At 38.3% G+C, this 22,756-nt stretch overlaps 2 protein-coding genes and 1 long non-coding RNA gene across 4 annotated transcripts; 2 read left to right on the top strand and 1 right to left on the bottom strand.

Moving 5' to 3' along the window:
- The first annotated feature begins 645 nt into the window (after nucleotides 1-645).
- LOC108596369 lies at nucleotides 646-4,005 on the top strand. Its single transcript, XM_017982036.1, has 5 exons — nucleotides 646-818; nucleotides 1,004-2,316; nucleotides 2,370-2,466; nucleotides 2,525-2,679; nucleotides 2,740-4,005. Exons 1-5 carry the CDS (start codon nucleotides 749-751, stop codon nucleotides 3,118-3,120), a joined length of 2,016 nt encoding a protein of 671 aa, XP_017837525.1. The 5' UTR covers nucleotides 646-748; the 3' UTR covers nucleotides 3,121-4,005.
- A 916-nt stretch (nucleotides 4,006-4,921) lies between these two features.
- LOC108596371 (protein apterous) lies at nucleotides 4,922-21,692 on the bottom strand. 2 transcript variants are annotated; one of them, XM_017982038.1, is made up of 8 exons: nucleotides 21,463-21,692; nucleotides 19,071-19,285; nucleotides 18,800-19,016; nucleotides 17,490-17,629; nucleotides 6,355-6,528; nucleotides 6,041-6,297; nucleotides 5,558-5,754; nucleotides 4,922-5,494 (listed from the first exon to the last, which is right to left on the bottom strand). In XM_017982038.1, exons 1-8 carry the CDS (start codon nucleotides 21,499-21,501, stop codon nucleotides 5,321-5,323), a joined length of 1,413 nt encoding a protein of 470 aa, XP_017837527.1. In that variant the 5' UTR covers nucleotides 21,502-21,692; the 3' UTR covers nucleotides 4,922-5,320. The 2 variants fall into 2 exon arrangements, with proteins under 2 accessions (XP_017837527.1, XP_017837528.1); XM_017982039.1 differs by having other exon boundaries at nucleotides 19,071-19,282.
- Nucleotides 21,552-22,489, top strand: LOC108596373. The gene is made up of 2 exons (XR_001915046.1): nucleotides 21,552-21,636; nucleotides 21,690-22,489. It is a non-coding gene; the product is annotated as an uncharacterized LOC108596373 (long non-coding RNA).
- The last annotated feature ends 267 nt before the right edge of the window (nucleotides 22,490-22,756 follow it).

Genomic DNA, 22,756 nt, shown 5'->3' with positions numbered 1-22,756 from the left:
TTTTAAGCTGCCGACTTAAGCACCCAACAACAATAATAATAGCAAATATGGCGCAGACAAGACCAAAGCAGAGCAACATTAAGAAAACAACACTAACAAAAAAAAAAATAAACGATCTTAAAGCTTTTTCTGCTGCGTTTGCTGCTGTTCTTTCGCTTGCGAGTTGTCTCTGCTGTTGTTGTTGTTGTTTATCTTGTGTGCTAGACACACACACAGACATACTCCCACTCTAACACGCCGACAGTTATTCATTTGTCGCCTTGGCGCTGTCCAAAAACCGATCTTGCAGTCGCTGCGCTGCTCACGCCCTTCGCCCCGCTGCTCCCAGCGTTTCCGCTTTGCATAAATGGTAAAAATTTATATTTATATAAAAAAAGATCGTTCGCTTTATACGGAGACGGCATTTGCACAGTTGTTTTTATTTTTCTTTTGCACGCTGTGCGTGTGTGTTAATTTTTTTTATACCACGATTACAAATTATTGCAATTTCTCTTGTGCACGCTGCTTCTGCCAAGTGCACAATATACAATCAGCAGTGGGCGTTAATTTGTGGCGATCGCAGTAAACTTTGTTTTTCAGCAGCTTGCAAAGCTTTCTCAGCTAAGCTTAAACAAATCAAATAACAAATACAGAAACCAACCAGTTTACTTTTTATACATAAACACCATAAATGCTTTCACTAGAGAGCATTAGTTATAAAATTATTAAGTAATATTAGCAACGTCTTTAGCAGCCGAAAGTACTTCCCATGGATCGCAGCTTGGATTCAATTGGCAGCTGTTCACTTGATGTTGATGCCGATTCATCCGATATATCAGGTATTATGTATACCTAACCTCAATGTATTTGCAAGCCTTTTACTTTTCGTTTTTGATTTTATTTATGTTTTGTTTTGTTTTATGTTATGTTGCGATTTCTCTTGATTTTTTATTGTTGCACATTTGCATTTGTGAAGACACCGAATGAAGACGCTAACACATTTTGCTTTCTCAATTGTTTGCAGACACCAGCGGCAGCTTGAACTTTCCCACGCCGCTCTCAGTGAAGGACATAACGCGTGAGTTTACAACGAACATCAAGGAGCGTTGCATACTGCGCTCGCCGCTGCAGCCGCAGAGTCCCAGAGTGACCAACCACAGCGCGGCCTACATCAATCTGGAGTCAGCTGGCGGCGTAGTGCGCATGGTGCTGTCACCGCCAACGCCATCCAACGCTGCTGCGGCTGCAAATACAACAACAGTCGATCTCATCGTCGATGCTGTGGAGAAGAAGCCAAGCTATCTAAATTTGGCTTGTTGTGTCAACGGCTATAGCAATCTTACGACCTACGATTCCAAGATACGCCAGGACATCAACAAGTCGCGTGAAGTGTCACCCATACGCCCATCGACGAGTAGTCTGCAGTATTGCAAGCGCAACAATTCGCTGGCGGCGCCACAGCTGCACAGCATGCCGCTGACCAAGCAGCCTGCCACAACGCTGGCCAACAAATACAACGAGACTAACAACAACAACAACAACAACCACGAGCACAGCAATGGCAATGGCAAGCTGCAGAATGGTGATGACTACTACAATGGCAGCCACAAATCCACCAGCAGCTTTATTCAGCAGCGCGTAGAGCGTCTCTATGGACCCGGTGCATTGGCGCAAGGCTTCTATAGTCCCAAAAAGCACAGCTCCGGGCAATCGCCGCGTCAGTCCAATGCACAGCAGCCGCAACTGGAGCGTGAGCTGTCGCCGCAGCGCAGCGAGCTGGCGCGCAAGTTTAAGCAGCTGTCACCCAGCAAGGACTACGGCGAGTTTCGCAAGAAGCTGCATAGCAATTGCACGCGCGCGCAAGTGGAGCAACTGACGACGCTGACAACAACGACAACAATACATGTGCCCAATGGTGAAACGGATTTGCCCGTATTTCGTCATCTGAGTCACGAGTTTCGCGCTCAGCTGCCCACAGTGTCGCCCAAGCGCTGCATACCGCGTGTTTCGCCAGCGCCCGAGGTGCTGCTGCCGCTGCAGTCAAATGGTGTGCCCTTGGATGTGGTGGATCATGAGCCGCTAAAGCCAGCGCAGCTACGCAGTGAGGAGTATATAAGCACTACCAAGATTTTGGCAGCTGCAGAGCCGTCGCCGCCGCCGCCACCAGCCACTGTTAGCCCACCCGCTGTGCTGGATAACGCATCAACAACAACATTAGTGCCAGCGCCTGTGGCTGAAGTGCGCGATGGCACTTACTTTTTGAAAATACTCAAAGCGGAGCAAGTGCGTCTGCTAGCGCTGGCGGCAACAGGTGAAAAGTATTTGGATGCATTAACAGTAAGTAGCTGCAGCTCTTGAGTTAAGCTTGTTATTAAAATTTGCAATTGCAGGACAATCCCAAAGTCACTGAGGATACGCTGGGACTGCTGCGCTCAGCTGCTGGCAAAGCGCGTCTGCTGGTAGCGCAGAAAATGAAGCAATTTGAGGGTTAGCTCTAAGCTTTAACTAACGCTTTAAGTTATTAATTTATTTAAATTGCTTGCAGGTCTTTGTCACAACAATTTGAATCGCTCACCGGAGGATGCATTTCCCACTACGCTGGACGATCTGCAGGGCTTTTGGGATATGGTTTATTTGCAGGTGGAGCATATAGATTCCATATTTGCTGACATTGAGCAGCTGAAGGCCAACGATTGGAAGGTGCGTCAGCAGTATAAACATTTATTTTCATTTGTGTTTAATTCACTTTTATTATTGCAGCGCATTAGCGAGCCCGCGCCGGCCAGCACAGCGATTAGCAAATCAACCAGAACTGCAAAAACAACAACAACAACCAAGTCTGCTGGCAATCAAAAAGCAAAAACAGCAAGTGTAAATACCTCAAAGGTGGCCGCTTCGAATTCAGTGGCTGCCATGAAACGTGAGGCGCAACGTAAACAATTGTTGGAGATGAAGCGTCAGCGACGCGAAGCTTTGGCAGCTGCCGCTGGCGGCGGCGATGTTGGTGCTGTCGCTGTCGCTGAGGATGTTGCTGCTGCTGCTACTGCCGTTGTGCTGGACACTGTTGCTGTGGCCGTTGAGCTGCCCAGCCAGATTGGTGATACTACAACTTGCAACGTTGGCGTTCAGAACAGCAGCTGAATTTTGGTCAAGCAATACGCAACTCAACATGCTCTCTAGTTAATAGATTTATATTATTACAACTAACTCACTCACTCACTCACACACACACACACTCACTCACATACATTATACACTCATTTACAACTCAACATAGAAAGCAAAGTTTAACGAATTGAATGAAGAAGAAAAGAAGTAACGTATGCTTAGAAATTCCTAGTTGAATTAATCCTTAACTAGTCCCAACTAAAACAAACAATTATTATTATATTTATATGCACACGGTGTGAGCTTTTAAAAAATATACAAATTATATAATTATTAGTGTCACAAGCCCATTAATTTGTCACAATTGAGAAGAGAAAAGTGTTAAAGAAAAAATATTTTTGTGACCGCATGCAATTTATTTGGTCTTTATCGTTATCAATGTTAACGGCTCATCGAAAATTGTTTATAAATTTTGCCTTATCTACGTGTGTTTTTGCTCGTTAAATCATTTTTGCTGTGCACTTTGTAGAACTTAACAAATTAAAATTTGTACATGTTTTTTATATAAACAAGATCGCCTACAGACATACATACATATAATTTATAAAAGACATTTATTTTTGTGTAATTGTAGTAGCTATTTAAGTAAAACAAACATAAGAAAACGAAGCAACACCAATAACAACTTTAAACTTCAAGCTGAAACTTTTGTATTACATTTAAAATTTTGTGAACGCAACATAACTGAGAATCTTAATTGTAAAAAAAAAAACAAATCAAAACAAAAACAAAATATATATATTTTTCGGCAAGTTAGCTGCAAGTATTGAGATTTATTAATTTGTAAGTTAAAACTATTGCAAGTAAGCATGGCAACAAAAAAAATGCAAACAAATCTCACTCTTGATTAATTTATAATGTTTTGTAATAAATTATTTTTCACCTAATGCAAATTGTGTGTACATTTATTTATTGAAAGTGAAAATGGAATCGGTCAGATATTGGCATTGAGAGTTAATTTAGGTTGGATTATCAAAACTTTATATTGTTTTAAACGCATAAAAGTTTAATTTTATTATATTTATTTAAAAGGAAAAGATTTAAATGAATAGAACACTTAGCTCAGCTCAAAATGCTAAACTAAAATATAATTTTTTTATCAGATATATTTGTTTTTTAAGAAAAGATTTGAATGAGTAGAATACTTAGCTAAGCTAAAATATACTATGAATTGTCTAGAGATAAAGAATACAAAGTTTTTAAATACTTATTGAGCTTGTATATATTTTTTATAAAGATAATATTAAAATAAAAATAGCAATACTTACCCTTGAGCTCAAATCTAAATTTGAATAAGCTTTCAAGCAAGATAGTTGCTCATAATTTTTAGAAATCATTCTTATTAAGTTGCTGTTGTCTTTTTTAGTGTTTTTGTATTTTTTTAATAATTTTTATTTGGCTTCTATTGGTACGACTTATGGTTAAACTATTTGTAAGTACAAATTTCTGTTATTCACTTTGCTTCAATTGCTCATCAAAAACTGATAAATTTGTTAGCGTTTTTTTTTTTTTTGTTCATATGCGAAGCAAGTAAATTACCGTAATACTACGACAGATGATATATATATGTATATATATAATTATATAGAGCGCTTTTTGTTAAACTAAATTCATCTCTAACTATGTAATGTCGGTTGCAATAAATATTAAATTTATATATTTAGATTTGTTTATTAAATTGCGTATGCTACACATATATACATATGTAAGCATGTATATATCTTTTTCATATATATATAATATAATAATAATAATTATTAACAATATACTGCTAATACATATTTACAAATGAACGATAGTTTTATATATAGAAACAACATGCTTAGAGAGTCGTTGCAACTACTGAGCCATGAACCGATAATTGGGCCTAAGAGAGTGCTAAAAGCTGTTTGAACTAAACTAAGCCTTGGTAGTGTGTGTGCGTGTGTGGACCCGCTGAAACGCAGTGTGAAAAGACTTTGTAATAGTCTCAAGTGTGTGTGTCCTGGCAAGGAGTTGCTGTTCGAGTATTTGCAATTGAATTCTTAAGCTAAACGTCACTGCCATGCAACAGGTCGGCCAACGCCAGCAGCGTGGCATTGCCATGTGACTGCAACTGCAATTGCAACTCAATGGCATAGGCGGTGGCTGCTGCTGCTGCTGCTGCGTTGCGCTCTGAGCTGCGCTCCAGCTGTTAGTCCATGTTATGCGGCGGCGTGCTATTGGAGCCGCCCATCATAAACGAGCTGGGACTATGCACCGAAATGCTGTCCAGATCCAGCGTGCCATCGCCTTTCTCCAGCATGCCGCTGCCATCCTGCTTCATCATCATGCGACGCCACTTGGCGCGTGCATTTTGAAACCAAACCTGCAACAACAGACACAAAAATTAAAGACATGTTGCATGTTGTGCTGGAAATGGGGCACGCACCTGCAGCACTCTCTTTGGTAAACCCGTTTTCTGTGACAATTGCTTTAGATCCTTTGCATCGGGATTGTGATTGATTGCAAAATAGGATTTCATGGTGCGCAGCTGGTGATGCTTGAACGAGGTACGCATGCGTTTGGTGCGCGACGAGGCGCTCATATGCGAGCCACGCCCAAAGTCCACATATTCCGTGTTGAGATCTGCGAAACGGAGTTGCAAGCAAAAAGCAATTTTAGTAGACAAACTTTTACAGCCCAAGCCCAAGAAGTTTTATGACGACGCCTGCATGCGGTTTTAATGCTCCGCGTACCCAGCCCATAAAAACAAGCGGCCTCTCCAAGCTGGCGCCAATATGCTTTGGAGCTGGTTTTTTCGCTCATAAAGACGCCAGCGCAACATGCTGCTGCTGCTGCTGCTGCTGGCTTTTATAGCCAATATCGAGTTTTATAACCAACCACAACAACCACAACCAACAACTATACCTACCTATATTCGCTGTGAACGCCTCAATATCCTTGGGTTTGCGCTTGCGCGGTCTGCCCTTTTGACGCGCCGGCTGCGGCAGTCCGGTGATGACATGTGTGGTGGGCACATAGATGCCCGTAGGAACAATACTACGACTGGGGTCCGAGTGCGGGCTCGACGAGTCATTGTGCGGTGAACCAAACTGCGTGCTGTACGGATATGTGGCACTCATGCTCGATGTGGCAGCATCTCCCTCTCGCGCTATGCTATAGTGAGTTCTGCAGAAGATTCAAGTTTAACTCAAGTCAAAGTCTTTATTATTTAGTTTCGCTTACCTGCAGTAGATGTGCGCATCCAGTATGCCATACTGATCTCCCTTGGTGAGCGGCGTGTGGCAGACCGTGCAACAAAAGCAGTTGACATGAAAGACCAGGTTGCGGGCGCGCATGACCAGCTCGTTGGAGCTTATGGAGGCCAGGCAGCGGGAACAGCGTCGAGTACCAAAAAAACTGCAAGCAAATAAGTTGCAAATTAATGAGTAATGTAATTAAATGCAAATCAGTTGAAAATAAATTTTGTAAGTTATAAAAAAGTATGTAAAAATTAAAATACTTAGAAGAAAATTTAAAAATGTTTAATCTTTTTATTTTTAGCATAAATTGTATTGTACATTTTCTTTTATTTATAAGATTTTAAATAAAAGTTGCTACTAAAAATTGCAAGTAACAGTCTTTTGATTTTCTGGGAAGTTTTGCCAAGAATTGTTAAAAGCAAAGTTATAGTCTATGCCTTAACTAATTGCTTACAACTTAATAAATGCTAACTAAAAATTAACTAGCATATCTTAGGTGCTTTCTTAGTTAAGAAACAAACAACTTTATTTAAAAAGTTTATATGCCTAGCTAAGCTTCAGTAAATGTTGAGTGTGTACTTAAAGTTCGATATATAAATAAATCTTATATATTTGCTGAATAAATGTTAACTAAATAATAACAAGCACGCCTAGTTTGCTTAAGTTTTATTTTATTTAAATTATTTACAAGTTAATTAGTATAGAAAATATAATATGGTATAATAACTAAAGGTGGTGAGTGCTTAAGTTTTAAAATTCTAAAATGAATAACAAAACTTTGTATGTGTAGTCAATATATAAATAAATCTAAACGTAACTTTATAAATTTAAATTAAAGCTTATATTCTTGCCTTGTTTGTTTCGTATAATTTTAAAATAATATATCAAACTAATTCTAAAGGAATAGCAAAATGTTTAGTGTGTAAATCGTTTGTTAAAGCTTAAAAAAATTGCTATAAACAGTTAATTAATATGCTTTATTGAATGTTAAGTATGGATTTAAGTTTGCACACATAAATAAATCTAATCTAGTTGCATAATAAATGCTAACGCTAAGTTGCATGAGGAGTCAATATATAAATAAACCCTAACTTAACTTTATAAATAGAAATCCTTGCCTTGTTTGTTTTGCAAATAATAAAAAACTTTACTAGCCAATTCTAAATGCATATCAAAATGTTTAGCGTGTAAATCGTAACTATTGTTTATATATTTGTTTAAGCTTTATTAAATTGCTATGAAAAGTTAATTAATATGCCTCGCTAGCTTTATTGATTGTCTAAAATTGTAATTATGCAGTTAAAGTTAACTTTATTTAATAAACTCATTGTTTGTTTTAGCTGAATTTAAATTGTAATAAAAAATTAATATTTCAACAAATTCATATGCTTAGTTATAGCTGCAGCTTTGCTGTTGTGGCTGCTTTAATAATAAATTATTTATATGCAGCAGACAAATTTATGCCAAAGGCAAAGCCACGAATTGAATTTAATGCATTCTAAGCAAATGTTGGCGGCTCTGACGCTGCTTGCAAGTCTTTTTATACAATTATATGGCATGATAGTAATAAAAGATCGAACAATATTTTTATAGCCTTCGCTGCCTACACACACACACAGCACACAACGTAATCTTGTCAGGCCTAAGCGCAGACTCCAAATTATGGTCTCTGCGTCTCTCTCGCTCGGCGGTTCGCTGAGCGTTAATAACATGTTTGTGGTGGCAGGAAGCTGTTGCTACTGTCTGGAGCGTCTAGAGCGCATAACAATGCGGCGTAGCCGGTTAACAAAACGCCTACTCATCGTCAGCGTCTGAGCGTCAGAGCGACAGAGCGTTATCGTCAATCGTCGGGCTACTGTTTTCACTTTTGCAAAATGACAGATCAAAGATTGCCTATGCAGTCGAACCAAAGTCATAATCATTGAGGAGTTTTTTATATTTTAAAGTTGTTTCGTGCTGACCCTAAAGCAGGGGTGTGCTAGTTGCAACGTGGTGAGGGGTGGGGTGTTGACTGTTGCAACATCAAATGCGCAAGACACGCGATTTCTTTGACATTAATCAAAATAATTGGCGCATTTCACTTCAACTTCGCTCAACAGACTCATTCGCACATTTTGTTGCGCACACACACAAAAATAAAAACGGCGCAACTTGTGGCACAGCCAAACAGACTCAAACAATTCCATATAAATTTATCATATTTATATAGCGCAGTTTCCAAGGCGCGCGAGAGTTCTCATGCGTCTCCAGCTTCATTTTCATTTCCACTTTTGCATTTCGTTGAAAATTATTTGGGATGTGACGCCGAGATTTTTGTCACAAACGCTTGTCGCACAGACAAATCTCATGCCACAGACGCGACGCGGAGACGTGGAGACGCGGAGTTTGCTGGAGTAGCTGATACCTTGTGGCTGCTGCTGCTGCGGCAAGAGCTGTAAGCCCCATAAATAATATTAAACATGTATATGCATGCAACAGCGACGGCGACGGCGGCGGCTACCAGCTCATAAAACTGTGGCAGACTACAAGCAAAGGCATCACTCTCTGCCACGCCTACGAAACGCTTTGCCGCCCCACAACAGTAACAGCAGCAGCAGCAACCAAGAGTCGAGAGCCGAGAGAGAAAAATGAATTATGATTATTGCCATGTAAAAGAGCAGGCGAAATGTCAAAGTGACAACGCCTAATATATGATTATGTTTTCGAGCGCTCGAAATCTGATACTCTCACACATATAGAGAGGGACAGATGCTTGGACAGCAGCGACGCGCAAGCAACAAGCGACGTATCCGTTGTCGCTCTGGCAACTTTTTGCTCGTGCACAACAATTTCCCAGCACATCAATTGCCAGCCAGCGCATGGGCCTGAGCTAGGGTTAACCGCATCAACGCTTAGATTCGTTACTTTGCACTTGTTTCGAAGGCGTTGCCCACTTGGTGGCGACACAGTGGCAGCTGTAGATGCAGCTCGAGCGATAGCTAAAGCAAGTCAAGCAGTTTTCTATTTTGTTTTCGCAGCCTCTGATTACGCAAAGTGATAATAGCCAAGAGTGGGCTGCTGCTGCTGCTGCTGCTGCTGATAACAGACAACGAAATCGTGGCCAAGTGCTGCACGGCGTCGTCCACTTCATGCTGCAACTGCAACAGCAACACACAGCGCTGAGTGCGGCGGCAGCCACAAAACCTGAATAGGAAGCGTTGTTTGGCAGGCGGAAACGCATACGGCGAGACGCTGCTGCTGAAGTGTAAACCGACGTGTGGCGCAACTCGTAGCCCAGCTAAGGGTATGGCCACGTTTTTGTAACGTGAGAGCATTTGAGGGTTTTACAGCTTGCCTATTGGCTTCACTGTACGGGCTTGGCTTTGGTTTATATTGCCCAAGTTGTATATTTTCGTTGCCGCCCGCTGTGTGGCTGCCTCTTCCGATTACATGCAACATACATTTCCCAGACGCCACCCCGTTCGCCAAACAAAAAATACAGCAGCGTAAACAAAAACAAACGCGTGAGAGCCGAAGCAGGCACAAGGACATCCCATGGCGATAATACGTAGCCTGGGCTACAAAACTTATACAATAATTATTTGCATTTACTAAACTAATGTTTTGTTTTGCTGACTGCCCCTAAAAAAAACGTTAACAAGTTTAGCTGCAGATTTTGTTTTGCTGCGTGTTAAATGCGCTGGAAAATTAGTGCGTATTGCACATAGATACAATTCCATGTGTCTGTGTGTTTGTGTGTGTTAAGCTGCCACAAAACCACAAACACTTGAGCAGCTTAGCGCTGCGTCTTTTGTTAACAAAACATCTTCAACATAATTTTAATAGTTGCATATTTACATATTTAAATGCTCATAGGCTTAAACGTTCTTTAATAGAGCGCTTCCGGTTCCACTGTGCGCGCGCACACTGAAAATTGCATGTATTATAATTTTATAGTCCAACTGATTAGATTATAGCCAGACGCTATTGTCTACGCAGCTGCATTTGTGCCCTTTTTTTTACTTGAGGCTCTCACATAAATTCGGTGTAAAATGATTTTTTAAGCTGCCCATTAAACATTTTAATTATCGCCACATAGTGCTGCTTCTTCTTATATATATAAATTTTATGTAGTACATGGCTGGTCAAGTGGCCAGAGAGCGCCTTGGGCAGCGAAGCGCAGTGTGCACAGTGGTACTAAACTGTTTATAGCGCTTATCAGCGCATCGTTTGCATAAATTTTTTTATAATTTTTGTTTTCATTTTATAGGCACGCGAGTTTGGTTTAGCTTATGCATAAAATAACGGTTTTTAGTTTAGTGCATATTATGCGCACTATATATTTTCATTTTCTTTGATTTTATGACAGTTTTTCCCACTGCATTGCAAACTTTCTAGCGCAAAATTTTACATTCTCAGCCCATTGTCAGTTTTGCTGGCGCTACATGAGATCGCTGACAAGTGCTCATAAAAAATAAATACTGCGCCTTTTTTTGTTCTCAGCCCTATTTGAACAGATATATAAGCAGGCGACTCGTGGTTTTGATGACGCCGTAGTCTGCTCTGTTTAGGCTCAGTCGGGACCACGCCCCCCCTAGCGCTTGCCACATAAAACAAAAAAAAACTCAAGATTGAATCGTTAAACTGCTTGACTGTTTAACTCAGCTAAGTTCTTCTTTTTTAATGTAGTTTTAAAATTTCACTTGCGTTGCGCTTTTTTTTATAATAAATTCTGTAGTTCTTTTTTTTTTTACTATGATAGTTTTTTGTTGTTCGGTTGGGGTGCGCGCATGTGGGCAACTAGAAATTATTTTATTGCATAACGCGCGATTTCAGCTTGGCCATAAATTTGGTGCCTGAGTATCTTTGCCACTCGCTGGCCACAATTAAATGGTTGCGCTTCGCTGACTTTCAAAACTGTAAACATTTAATGCCGAAAACTTTTTTTTTTTCATTTTTTTGCCTGCGACTTTGCCACTTGCTTGCCCCCGAGTAGCGGCAGCAGCGGCAGCTTCTCTGCTCTCACCCCTTGAGTTTTATTTTTTTATATTTTTTTTGCTGCCGCTTTCCTGCGCTCTTTTATTTTCTCTAGTCGCTGATTAAGACATTTCGTATTTTATTTTATTACGCGTATTATTATTTTTTTTTCTCTCTTTTTTACTTTTTTTTTTAACTTGCATTGCGCTCTGATAACGAAGCCAATCAGCAATGTTGCTTTAGCTTCAAATACAAGCTGGAGTCAGAGTCAGAGACGGAGTCGGAGTTTGGGGCTTAGACTCTGGTCTGGGAGGCACATAAAAATTATGACACTCTGGCGCACAAGAAGCTTACAGCTTGGTACACACGTAAGCAAGTGCACAACTACACTTGGCAAAATTTTAAGATAAGAAGCGAAATTTTGAAAAATTTACAGCATTTAATTTTATATAAATCTCAAATCTGTATATAAAATAATATAATACAAATTGATTAAAGTGCTGCCTCTCAAAAGAATATTTTTTCCTTTATCTAGTGGCATTGTAATGTTTGAAATTTTATATTAATTTTACAATTAATAATCCAGCGTAAGAAGTAAAGTAGTAGTTACATTTTTAGAAATCGCTGCCTTTTTGCTTAAGAAAATATTTAATTAGATTTTAGAAATGAACATCCAAAATTTCAATTCATTAAATTTCTAATTTAGCGAAAAAATAAAGTTAAATGTTCAGAAATCGCTGCGTTTTTGTTTAAAAAATATTTCATGGGATTTTAAAAATTCAATTTATAATTTAGCAAAAAAATAAAGTAGAAGTTAAGTTTTCAGAAATCGCTGCGTTTTTGTTTAAAAAATATTTCATGGGATTTAAGAAATGAACATCCAATATAAATATTATGCATATAAATATTTTTTCTCTCCCATAATTTTCTCAATTGAATTTTGCTATTTATGGAAATTTCTTTTCAAGCCAGAATTTTATTGATATGTAGGCAACAGATTGTTAAACATTAATATAATCAATATAAATATTTTTTCTCATTCATAATTTTCTCAATTGAATTTTGAAGTTGGAAATTGATATTTATGGAAATTTCTATTCAAATATGTAAGCAACAAACTGTTAAACATTAACATTAAATTGTAGATATAAGATATTTGTCTAAAATATAACAGAATTCAAAATTCTAACTCTCATAATTTTATCTGCTGAATTTTAATCTTTATTGAGTATTCTTAGCAATTATGTTTGCTTTCTATGCTTTTCGCTGCGTGTATTTTTGTATGAAGATGCTATAGCGATAAAGCTGCAGTCGCAGCAGCATCAGCAGCAGCAGCCAAGTTACCCCTTTGGCCCCCCCACTGGGCTTATCGGCTGTGCCATCAGCACAACATCATCATGATAGATAAGAGTCTGAACTGAACTGAGCCAAGCTACGAGCTGCGGACCAAGTTGACTTGTGTTGAGTTGTGCCAAGCCGAGAGCTGAGAGCTGGGGGGCTTGGACTTTTATGACGTTGTTGGCTGCCAGGAAGGCCACGAAATATGCAGAAACGAGGTGACAGCATACAATTTTTATTTCAACTGCTTTTTTTTTGCAGCTTTAGATTTTTTTTGCTGGTATAAACAAGAATTTTTTTTGTATGCTGAGCGAAACAGGTACATTGGCTGATTGTAAAATGTCAACGAGTGTTGCCAACAGCAGCAGCAGCAACAACATGGCCTGAGTCTGTGTCTGTGTCTGGTCTGCCGCTGGTCTTGGCTCTCACATGTAATGCACACAACAAACCAATTATTTACTTTGCAAGAGCTTAAAACCCATACAACAAAATTATGACCAGGCCAGAGTCAGAGCCCCAGAGCTCAGAGCCCAAGTGCGACGGCGGTGGCGAACATATGTTTTGATGGCCAGATTAGCGCAACAACAAAAAATATAAAAAAGTTTTAGCAACAAACATACACACACATACTGTATGTTAACATTATGCATATAAAGTTGTATAGATCTAAGCTGGCAGCTGCTGCTGGCCAGTAGCCTAAACTGACATGTGTTTTGGCCTGCTTATCAATTGTGGCTTATTGTCATCGACAATTCGTTTGCGGTGTCAGGCTTAGCAGCTCTAACTAAACTAAATGCGAGCAAAGTTTTCATACCATTGCAACAATGAAATTTAAGTTAAGTTTGTAGCAACCATAAATTAAATGTAATTTATGTCGCGACAATTTATTGCTGCATTTATATTTCTGATTTTACAGTTTTAGTTGCAGCCCAGGTATTATCTATCAGTAGCAGCAACAAATTGTCATGCAACAATTAAAAAGCGCAGCCAGGCTCAAGTCAAATGCAACCAACTGCGAAATACACTTTCATTAAAAAAAGATTTATATTTATAGTAATATTTAAAGTATAGAATCGAGTCTATGGCTTTAGCAGATAACACTCAACCACCCTTAGTTAATATCAGTAGCCTTGGTCAGAGATCTGATCTAATAATAATATAGAAATAACTTACAAATAAAGAAAAATCCAAAATAGAATTTTCTAATGCTGCAAGTCAAAAGAAATTCAATTAAAATATGAATGGCTTTTAAATTCGTAGAATAATAATGAAGTTGCTTGTATATTTTACAAAGTTTAAATAAAAAAATCTATAAAAAAAATGTATATATGGTATACGAACGTATTTTCGAGAAATTTACATATGTGAAAAAATCTAAAGTTACATTTTCAGCTGAACAAACTCAAATATCTAAATCGTTATACATAAATTTATAGCTATAGGAAATATCATAGAATTCTCAAATAGGACTTCATTATGTGCAAATTTATAAAAAAAATATAAAATATTTTTAGCCATATGAGCGACTGTCTAACTTAATAACAAGTTCGCTTAAAAAGCTAAATTTCAATTAAAAGTGTCATTTGATACGCAGCGAAATATTTAAAAAAAAAATGCCAAATATTGCTGTAAGTTGAGCACACCTTTGCTGTTTGCTACTAATTTGTCAAGTGTATAGCGCTGGTCAAAATCGAGTCACTTAATTTGCATATAGTTTCGGCTACATGTGTAAATGACACTAACTTATAATTACAGTTCACACACACGCACGCACACACACACACAATTCAAGTGAAATAAAATGCTGCAAAACAAATAAACAAATTGTCTGTGTAATTAAGTAGTTACAGTTAGGAATTGTACTTCAATTAAAAGCGCTTTAAGTTTGGCAATCAATGCAATTTATATTATTATTATTATTATTTTTGTTTTGTAGTCTAATTTAAGCCGAATATTTACGTGTGTTGTCCATAAATAAGTCGCTGAAGTGTATCTACAGTTAGTTACTTGGCAATGAATGTGGCACTTGAGACATATTTATGGCATATTTATGAAACATATGTTAGCTTTTGTATAGGCATTTATTTAAATGAAAAATGTCTTTGGTTTTCAATTAAACAAAACATGAATTTATTACAATCGCTGCCTGCCTGGCTGGACGGAATTGAACTGAACTAACACCCCCACATACGAATAGAGTGCACACAAACATAATTTTCATAGAGTTAACGGTGCATAGGGCATAAATTTTCGTACTTGGCCCCAGAGCGATGCCTCGACGGGATCGCTCGCTCGGCGTTGTCATATTCGACATGAGCGATATAAATCAACGGCGAATGTGTTGTTGTCGTTGCATGCAACATGGCGGGGGGACACATTGATTGATAATGCCTAGCAGCCCCAAAAAAAAAACTGAGACGACTGGAATGAAACATTACGGCGGAATGGATTGTGGATTGAACTGGCGTATGACATGACATGGCGGCCGCCAAGCGCATCCCCCATGCCCCCGACAACAAACAACGAACGAAAATCTGACAGATCGACCCGAGACTTCGCTCTCATGTGTGTGTGTGAGTGTGTGAGTGCAAGCAGAGCGAAGCGGTTGCGCTGCCTGCCACTGAGGGGATCAGACTGCCGCATGCCGCATGCTACATGCTACATGCAACATCAGCAGCAGCAACCACAACCATGATGCTGATCTCAGCAACTGTTGCTGTTGCTGCCGCTGCTGTGACGACGGCATATTTTGAAATATGGAGCGGTAATAAATGTCACAAGAATCATTTGAGAGGAAATACGAGTGACGAGCGTGACTTGCATTGGATTTATGGTGCGCCGGGGCCAGCAGCAGCAAGTTGAAGATTCATGTTTGCCCCCAAAAATGCACGCGAAGAAATATTTAGACAAGTCACAGATTAAGCTACAAAGCTAAAAATATTAAATATGCTTATTTATTTTCAATGCTCCGCCTTACTTTTGTGTCAAATTTAATCGTATTTAATCGAATTTGAGCTGCTTTCTTTGCTTTTGAATTTTTAAAAATATTAGAAAATATTTATGGCTTACTCTCTTCCTTACTCCTTTAAATAAATTCTAATTCTAATATAATCGAATTTTAACTCCTTTCTTTGCTTTGGTATTTGTATTTGTATTTTGGTATTAATGCCTTTTTTGTATGCCTTACTCTCTTGTTTCTAATTCTAGTATAATCGAATTTTAAATTCTTTCTCTGCTTGCTTTTGAATTCTCTTTAAAATATTAGCTATGACTTACTCTCATTTCATTCTTTATTCTAAAGTCATTTTCAATTCTTTCTTTTCTTTCTTTTAATATAAGAATTCTTTTCATTAAATATTATAATATAAACGTATTTTAAATTCTTTAATTTTTTCTTTATTTTCTTCAAATCTATCAATTCATAACTAAAAGATAAAAAATTATAATTTACTTCTTACTCTCTCCCTTACTTATAATATAATTGAATTTTAAATTTCTGCTATTCCTTCTATTAAATTGTCTCTAAAATATGAGAAATTGTAATTTAGTCTTACAAAATTTATATAAATTATAAAAAGGCCAATAAAACCAGCAAACTTGCATTTTATAGTTAGACGTCTTCAAATCTATCAATTCAATTCTTAAATATAACAAATTATAATTTATTTCTTTCTCTCTCTTTTAAGCTCTTTTCAAACTTCAATTTAATATAATTAAGTTTTAAATCCTTGCTCTGGTTTCTTTTGAATTCAGCCTTAATTCTAATTTAGTTGTCGCACTTAAATTTCAATTTCTGCCTGTATAAATGCAGCAAATTTCTCTCAGTGTATTGCACTGTGTGTATTTATCTGCTTTATGAATTTTTGGGGCCAACTGAATGATAAACTTTTTGATTTACGCAGTGGCTGGGCAGGTGTTGTGTGTTGCTCTTGTTGCTGCTGCTGCTGCTGCTGGTGCTGTTGATGTTAGAAAAGTTTAGCGTCAGCAACTGGCATTCAAACTGGCAGTTGAGACGCCTTAATTGACGCTCGAACAGTTTCCTAACAAATTTGTAGGCGTAACCTGCACAATTGTATGAAATGTGCTTTTGTGTACATGTCTGTGCACGTCTGAAATTTGGCATAATTATAACCTGTTTTCATTTTGTTATTGCTGCCGCTGCTGCTGTTGCTGCTGCTGCACGCTAATCTCGCGTGTTTGTTGCATGTTGGCGCGGCGCGTGAAATCGCATTGCTGCTGCTGTTGCAGCTTCCTACCTCCTCCAACCCAAGCCACCCAAGCGCAGAGTGTCAACCTCAAAGCGACTGCTGCAAAGTCTGCGGCTCAGCTTTGGGTTAGCGTGTGGCGAGGTGAGCGTCGAAGTTGCGTTCTTGAGAAACACCGCGAACCGAGAATGCAAGCAGCAGAACCACACGCAGACCCATGCAGCCAGGCGCAGCTCCGGCGGAGTAAACTGCAGCACAGACTTGAAGCTAGAGCAAGTGTTTGCGGGTGGGGGGGCAGGGCGGCGGCTTGGCTTGGCTTTGGCACTGTGGTGTCTTCGCTTTGCGGTCTCGGTCTGCTTCTTGCCGTCACCAAAACAGCCAAACAGCCTTCGCACAGTGGTTTTAAAACAATGGCATGCATAAATATATTTTTCCATTTGCGTGTTTGGCAATCATTTTCTAGTCAATGTCTTAGCATGCAGTTCGAGGCTTTATCTGATTCATTCATAGAGCGAGAGCGATCGCTGACTACTTCCCAGAACGTAATACGCGCATAAAAATCATTGGAATTGGCACTCTGGCCTACACCTCAGCTCAGCTATAAGACTTTAAGACTTACCTATAATAATCGTTTTTGCAATAAATGTTGCCATCACGTGAGTAACATGAGGATTCCCGTTCCAGCGGCTGACGACATGCATAGCACTGCAAGCAGCTGGCATGCCAGCGTTTTTCCACTGCGGAGAGGTAGAAGCGATCCTGAAATCGAACACCACATACATTAAAATATATAAGACAGCTGTATTCGATCTTTTCTTTTTCATATTGAATATACAAGTGCAACAAATTCCTTAAAATTGCATTTAATTTTAAGCATCGTGTAGCTTAAAATTTAATAGTTTATATAAACTACCCGAACAAATTCAAATTCCTTAATATTATTTCATTTTTCATATTTATGCTGCAGCAGTTGCATTTAATTTTTGAACTTGTAGCTTTTAAATTTAATTTCTTACGCTCAATTGACTGCGCTATGCGTTTTTTATTTATAAAGTCGCGCACTCTATAAACTTTTGAAGGGTGGAAATTCTTTTCAAAACGCGCACAATGCTCAATTAAATTAAATGCTGATATTGATAGAGTTAGTTGAATAATTGTTGTTCATCGCTTAATCTTTTTATGAATAATATATGCAAAATTAAATTTTAATTGAATCAGTCAGCTACTAAACATTTTTATAATTCTGCGAAATATTTTTATTTGACACATGTACTAAAAACTTTTATGTCTTTATGAAAACAATCAATAAAAAATTTAAAATGCAAATAAATCATAATTTTGACAAAGTCAAATAAGTCGGCAGCTAAGCATTTTTTATTTTTATGCTGCTGCAAATAAAAACAAAAAACACAACATTTCAACATTTTGCAGACAATCAATAAAAAAATTATTCATATCAGTCAAAAGCAACAAATTTTTTAATTCTAGTAAATGTTGAAACTATTTTTATGATACAAACTAACACAGACATTTTAACATTTTGAAAACAATCAATAAAAAGCTTAAAATATTAATTAATCATCATTTTTGAAATGAAAAGTGAACGAGAAATAAAAGTTTAAGCATTTTGTGCTAACAGAAAATTTGCCTTGATGCTCAAATTTATAATTTAAATTAATTAAATGCAATTTTAAGCTATAAACAATTGTTGTTCTTGATGCACAAAATTTATCATTTAAATTAGTTGTTCATTAAAATTTATAATTTAAATTAATTAAATGCAGTTTTAAGCCTTAAACAATTGTTCTTCATGATAACTAACATTTTAAAATGTGTGTAAATTATTAATAATTACAGCGACTATAACTAACACTAACTTGGCTTAAATGCCAAAGCCGTCGGCAACTTCTTTTTGTCATTTGGACTCACCTGTATTTGTCGGCCACAGCCAGCGCAATCGTCTGGATTGCGATTTAGTTTGCTATCGTTAGTGGACTCGGGGCTGCTGGGCGGTCCGAAGGGTTCCGTTTTGAATGATATGCCCGATGTGGTCTCATCGCTGACCTCCGTGCAATCCGTGCGACTGCGGCTAATCGAGAACTTGGCCGTGGAGTCCTCGAAGGTAGCGCGATCGGCGGTCTCATAGCTGAGCCAAATATAATTAATTAGTTGCAGTTTAGTTATAGTTAGTTAGACTTACCTTCTAAATGACTCGCTGGCGTATGCATTGCCAAATGGCTTTGTACTGTGATCACAAATATCTGGACACGAGGTTGTGGAGCAAGTGGAGCGAAACAATGGATGATTGTTATTTGCACCTGCAGCACTGCCGCATTGATTGCTCCCTTGATGTGCTACAGGTGGTGTTGGACTTTTCTCCCTTGCGCCGGGCCCAAGAAATCTTGCGCTCTGCTGCTGCAAAAATTAAAGAGAGACAAAAAGCAAATGAGTTGAGAATTTGACAGTTTTGCCAGTTTGAAGTGCGGCTCATTGGCACTGAGCAGTGAGCTTTGAAATCTTCAAGGATCACAAATGATGCATCAAATTTTCAATGGCGGCGGCAACTAAAGTTAATTTCAATTAAGCAACTTGCGCGCTTCGTTTTCCACGAACTGACGAATGTGACGCGACATTTGAGTAGGGAGCCCAGCTGAGCTACAAGAACAGACATTCATTCAGCCCAGACCAGACCAGAACACAGACCATATAATAATGTCGAGTACAGACAACATGTCGCAGTCGCCGTCGCAGTCTCAGTTGGAGCAGATTTCTTTGGCAATTTAATGTGTGTGCACATATCATCGATGCTCCAGTTTACTTATTTTTGATTAATTAGTTGAAAAATAGATTCGCACAACACACACAGCAGAGTGTGTGTGTGTGTGTTTGAGTTGGGAAGGATGACAGGTTTTCATTTGTAAATGAAACTCGAAAATAAATTTGTACAAAAATAAAATGAAATGAAGTTTCGCCATTGCGTTATATATTTTATTTCGACAGCAGCAAATCTAACATAAGTACAAACATTTGTCTTGTCTTGTGCCTTGTTTTGCTTTTGTTGTTACCTTAAGGGGGGCCAAAGGCCCAAAAAAGAACAAGCAGCAGCAACTTGAATGCTGCCATTTTGGCAAAAATATTTCAACTAAACATGGCATAGCAACATTTTTATGGCAATTGTTGTTTTTTCTTCATTTCAATCTGTTAATATTTGTGCAACATGATGGCTTTATACGTAATAGTAAAAAATTTAGTTTATGGCATAGTGACTAAGACAAGTGCTAAAAGGATTTCTGTGTTCAATTTGTTTTTATTGCAATTGGAAACATGAGAAAATGTAACTTTATATTGCAGCTATGTTGAAATTATTTGTTGGCAACATGTTGTAGCTAAATTAAATAGAGCTATTGGCTTGAATTGTAAAACAAATAAATTAGAGCAAGCATTTAATTGTTTTAAATTTGCTCACATAAAGTTTTGCTGCAAATAATTTAGAGCAAGAATTTAGTAAATAATTCATTATTATTGTCAAGCTGCTGCTTAATATTTTTTAAGCAGTAAGCAAAAATGTTAGTAAATAATTAGTGAATTTTCTGCTTAAAGTTTTTCTAGCAATAATTTGAATAAAGCAGTAAAGCAATCATTTTAGTATTAAATAATTTTAATGGCGAATTTGCTGGAGTTGCAGCACAGCAAAAATATTAGTAAATAATTTAACTTCATAGTTAACTTGCTGCAGTTGCTCCTCAAAGTATTTCTAGCAATAATATTAGTAAATAATTTATGCTCATATACAACTTGCTGCACTTGCTGTGTAAACTTTTTCAAACAATAATTAAGCATATTATGTTCATAGCATAAGGTTAATAAAGCATTAAAGTTGTAGCTTGAACTGCTCAATTTAAATAAATTCAATATCTATCTATCAATTAAATGCTGTCAATCGATTTGCATGCCCACAGACCAAATTACATGCAATCATTTGTCATAACAATTACTGGCTGGGCAATGCAATGCAATACATACAATTATTATGCTCGCTGTTAAACAAGGCGTATACTTAATATGCATTAAATTGCTGCGCTGACAGATATATATTCATATAAATCAATTATGCAGCATACGTAGGCAATTTTATAAAAAGTGTTTACCGCTTGTTTTTTTTATGTAAAAATAGCTAAAGTTAATTTTAATCAGAATGTCACATAATTTGAGCATTGATAAGCGCCGACAACAAAGTCAATGGCTAAGCTGTTTGTGTGTGTGTGTGTGTAATCACATTCCGGGAAACATTAAAAAATGAAACTAATAAACTGCACAAGGGGTTCGCAGCTTATCGCCGCTGGTGCTGGGGCTTGGGATTGGAATTGGTAGTCGATTTGGACTTGGCGCTATCGCTATCGCTGTTGTCTGTGCTGTGTCTGTCTTGATGCTATAGCTTTTGGTCTGCTCTTGGCTGTTGATAACATTTGTAACCCGAGCTGCGAGATAAATCACAAATTAATCAGCGGCTCATTCACAATCAGTTGGCGCTGACTCAAAAAAAAATACAAAATTGTAAAGAAAATTTGAAAATTTGTCCATTTGTGGCTTACCCAATGCATCACAGGGCGCTCCTCGGTGCAGACGCCCATGTGCGTCTTTTGGAATGACACGAGGTCTATTTCCAACGATGATGATGTCTGTCTGGTGTATGTTTGTTGTTATGATTATTGTTGTTGCTGTTGCTGTCGCTGCTTTGCTGTTAACTGGGCTGCAGTTAAGAATTTGTAAGTCTTGAGCTGCAGGTTAAGCTTGTGAGTTGAAAACTTTTGTATTGCAGACAATTTGCTTATCACTTGGCTATAACAAATGGCGGCTGCTGCTTTTTGTTTGAAACAACTCAATTTATGCGCGAGTAAAAAACACTTTGAACAGCCGATTTATGTGTTGAACTTTATTTTTATAACGTTGTTCACTAATTTAAATATATGTATATTTATTTTTTTTATATAGCAGCTTCAAGGTAATTTAAGGAACATTTGGGTTTTAGGTGACACATACACTGATACACACACACACATAAACACTTGACTTGTTAGCGCAGGCGGCAGGTAGAGTTGACTTTTTGGGTTTTAGTAGCGCGTTTGGCGAACCGACGCGACACCCGGTTGGTTGCAATGTCAAAGGTACCCGTAAATTAATTTATGACATTAATTTACGAGACAGCGCGAGAATGGCACTACGACAATTGAGTGGTAGTAGTAGTAGTAGGGTCTGGTCTCTGTTCAGTCTCTGTGTGTTCCACATAAAATAAAACACAGCGCGGCAGCCCCAGATGCGTGCGGCTGATAAGACATTAGAAGCAGCAGCAGCAGCATCGGAGTAGACAATCTTTATATATTCGGGACTCTGCACTAAATAAGACTTTCGACTTTTGTACAGGCGGCAGCAGCAGCAGCAGCTGTGTGCCTTGACGTGTTGTTGTTAACCGACGGCGGCTGCGTAATCAGCGTGAGGTTAGAGGTTAAGCGCGACAGATTTTTTTTTTTGCATACAAAAGTTTTTCTGAGGCGTGCGACGCGTTCTGTTGTTGTTGCCACGCGTTTACAAACTAACACGACTACTCGCAACACACACACACAAAAAACAACGCGCAACAAACTTTTTCAATGCGTAGCCGCAGCAAAATACAGAGACAACCAGTCAGCGTAGCGGTTTATTACTGTGTGTTTGTGCCTCGAACTGCGACGAGGCTCAGAAGCTTCAAAATCGCTGCTCTGCTGCTGCTGCTGCTGCCGACGACGACGACGACGCGACGTCGCTTGCTCTCAGGCAAATAGCAAGCAACCCACCACCACAACAAAAATGCTAGCGCGCTCTCGCTCGCACGCAAGCAGCGCACACTGG

Source organism: Drosophila busckii, chromosome 2R, assembly GCF_011750605.1.
Source record: "Drosophila busckii strain San Diego stock center, stock number 13000-0081.31 chromosome 2R, ASM1175060v1, whole genome shotgun sequence".
Classification (NCBI taxonomy): Eukaryota; Metazoa; Arthropoda; class Insecta; order Diptera; family Drosophilidae; genus Drosophila; species Drosophila busckii.
Note: the sequence above shows the minus strand (reverse complement) of the source record. Positions and strands in the feature narration are given on the sequence as shown.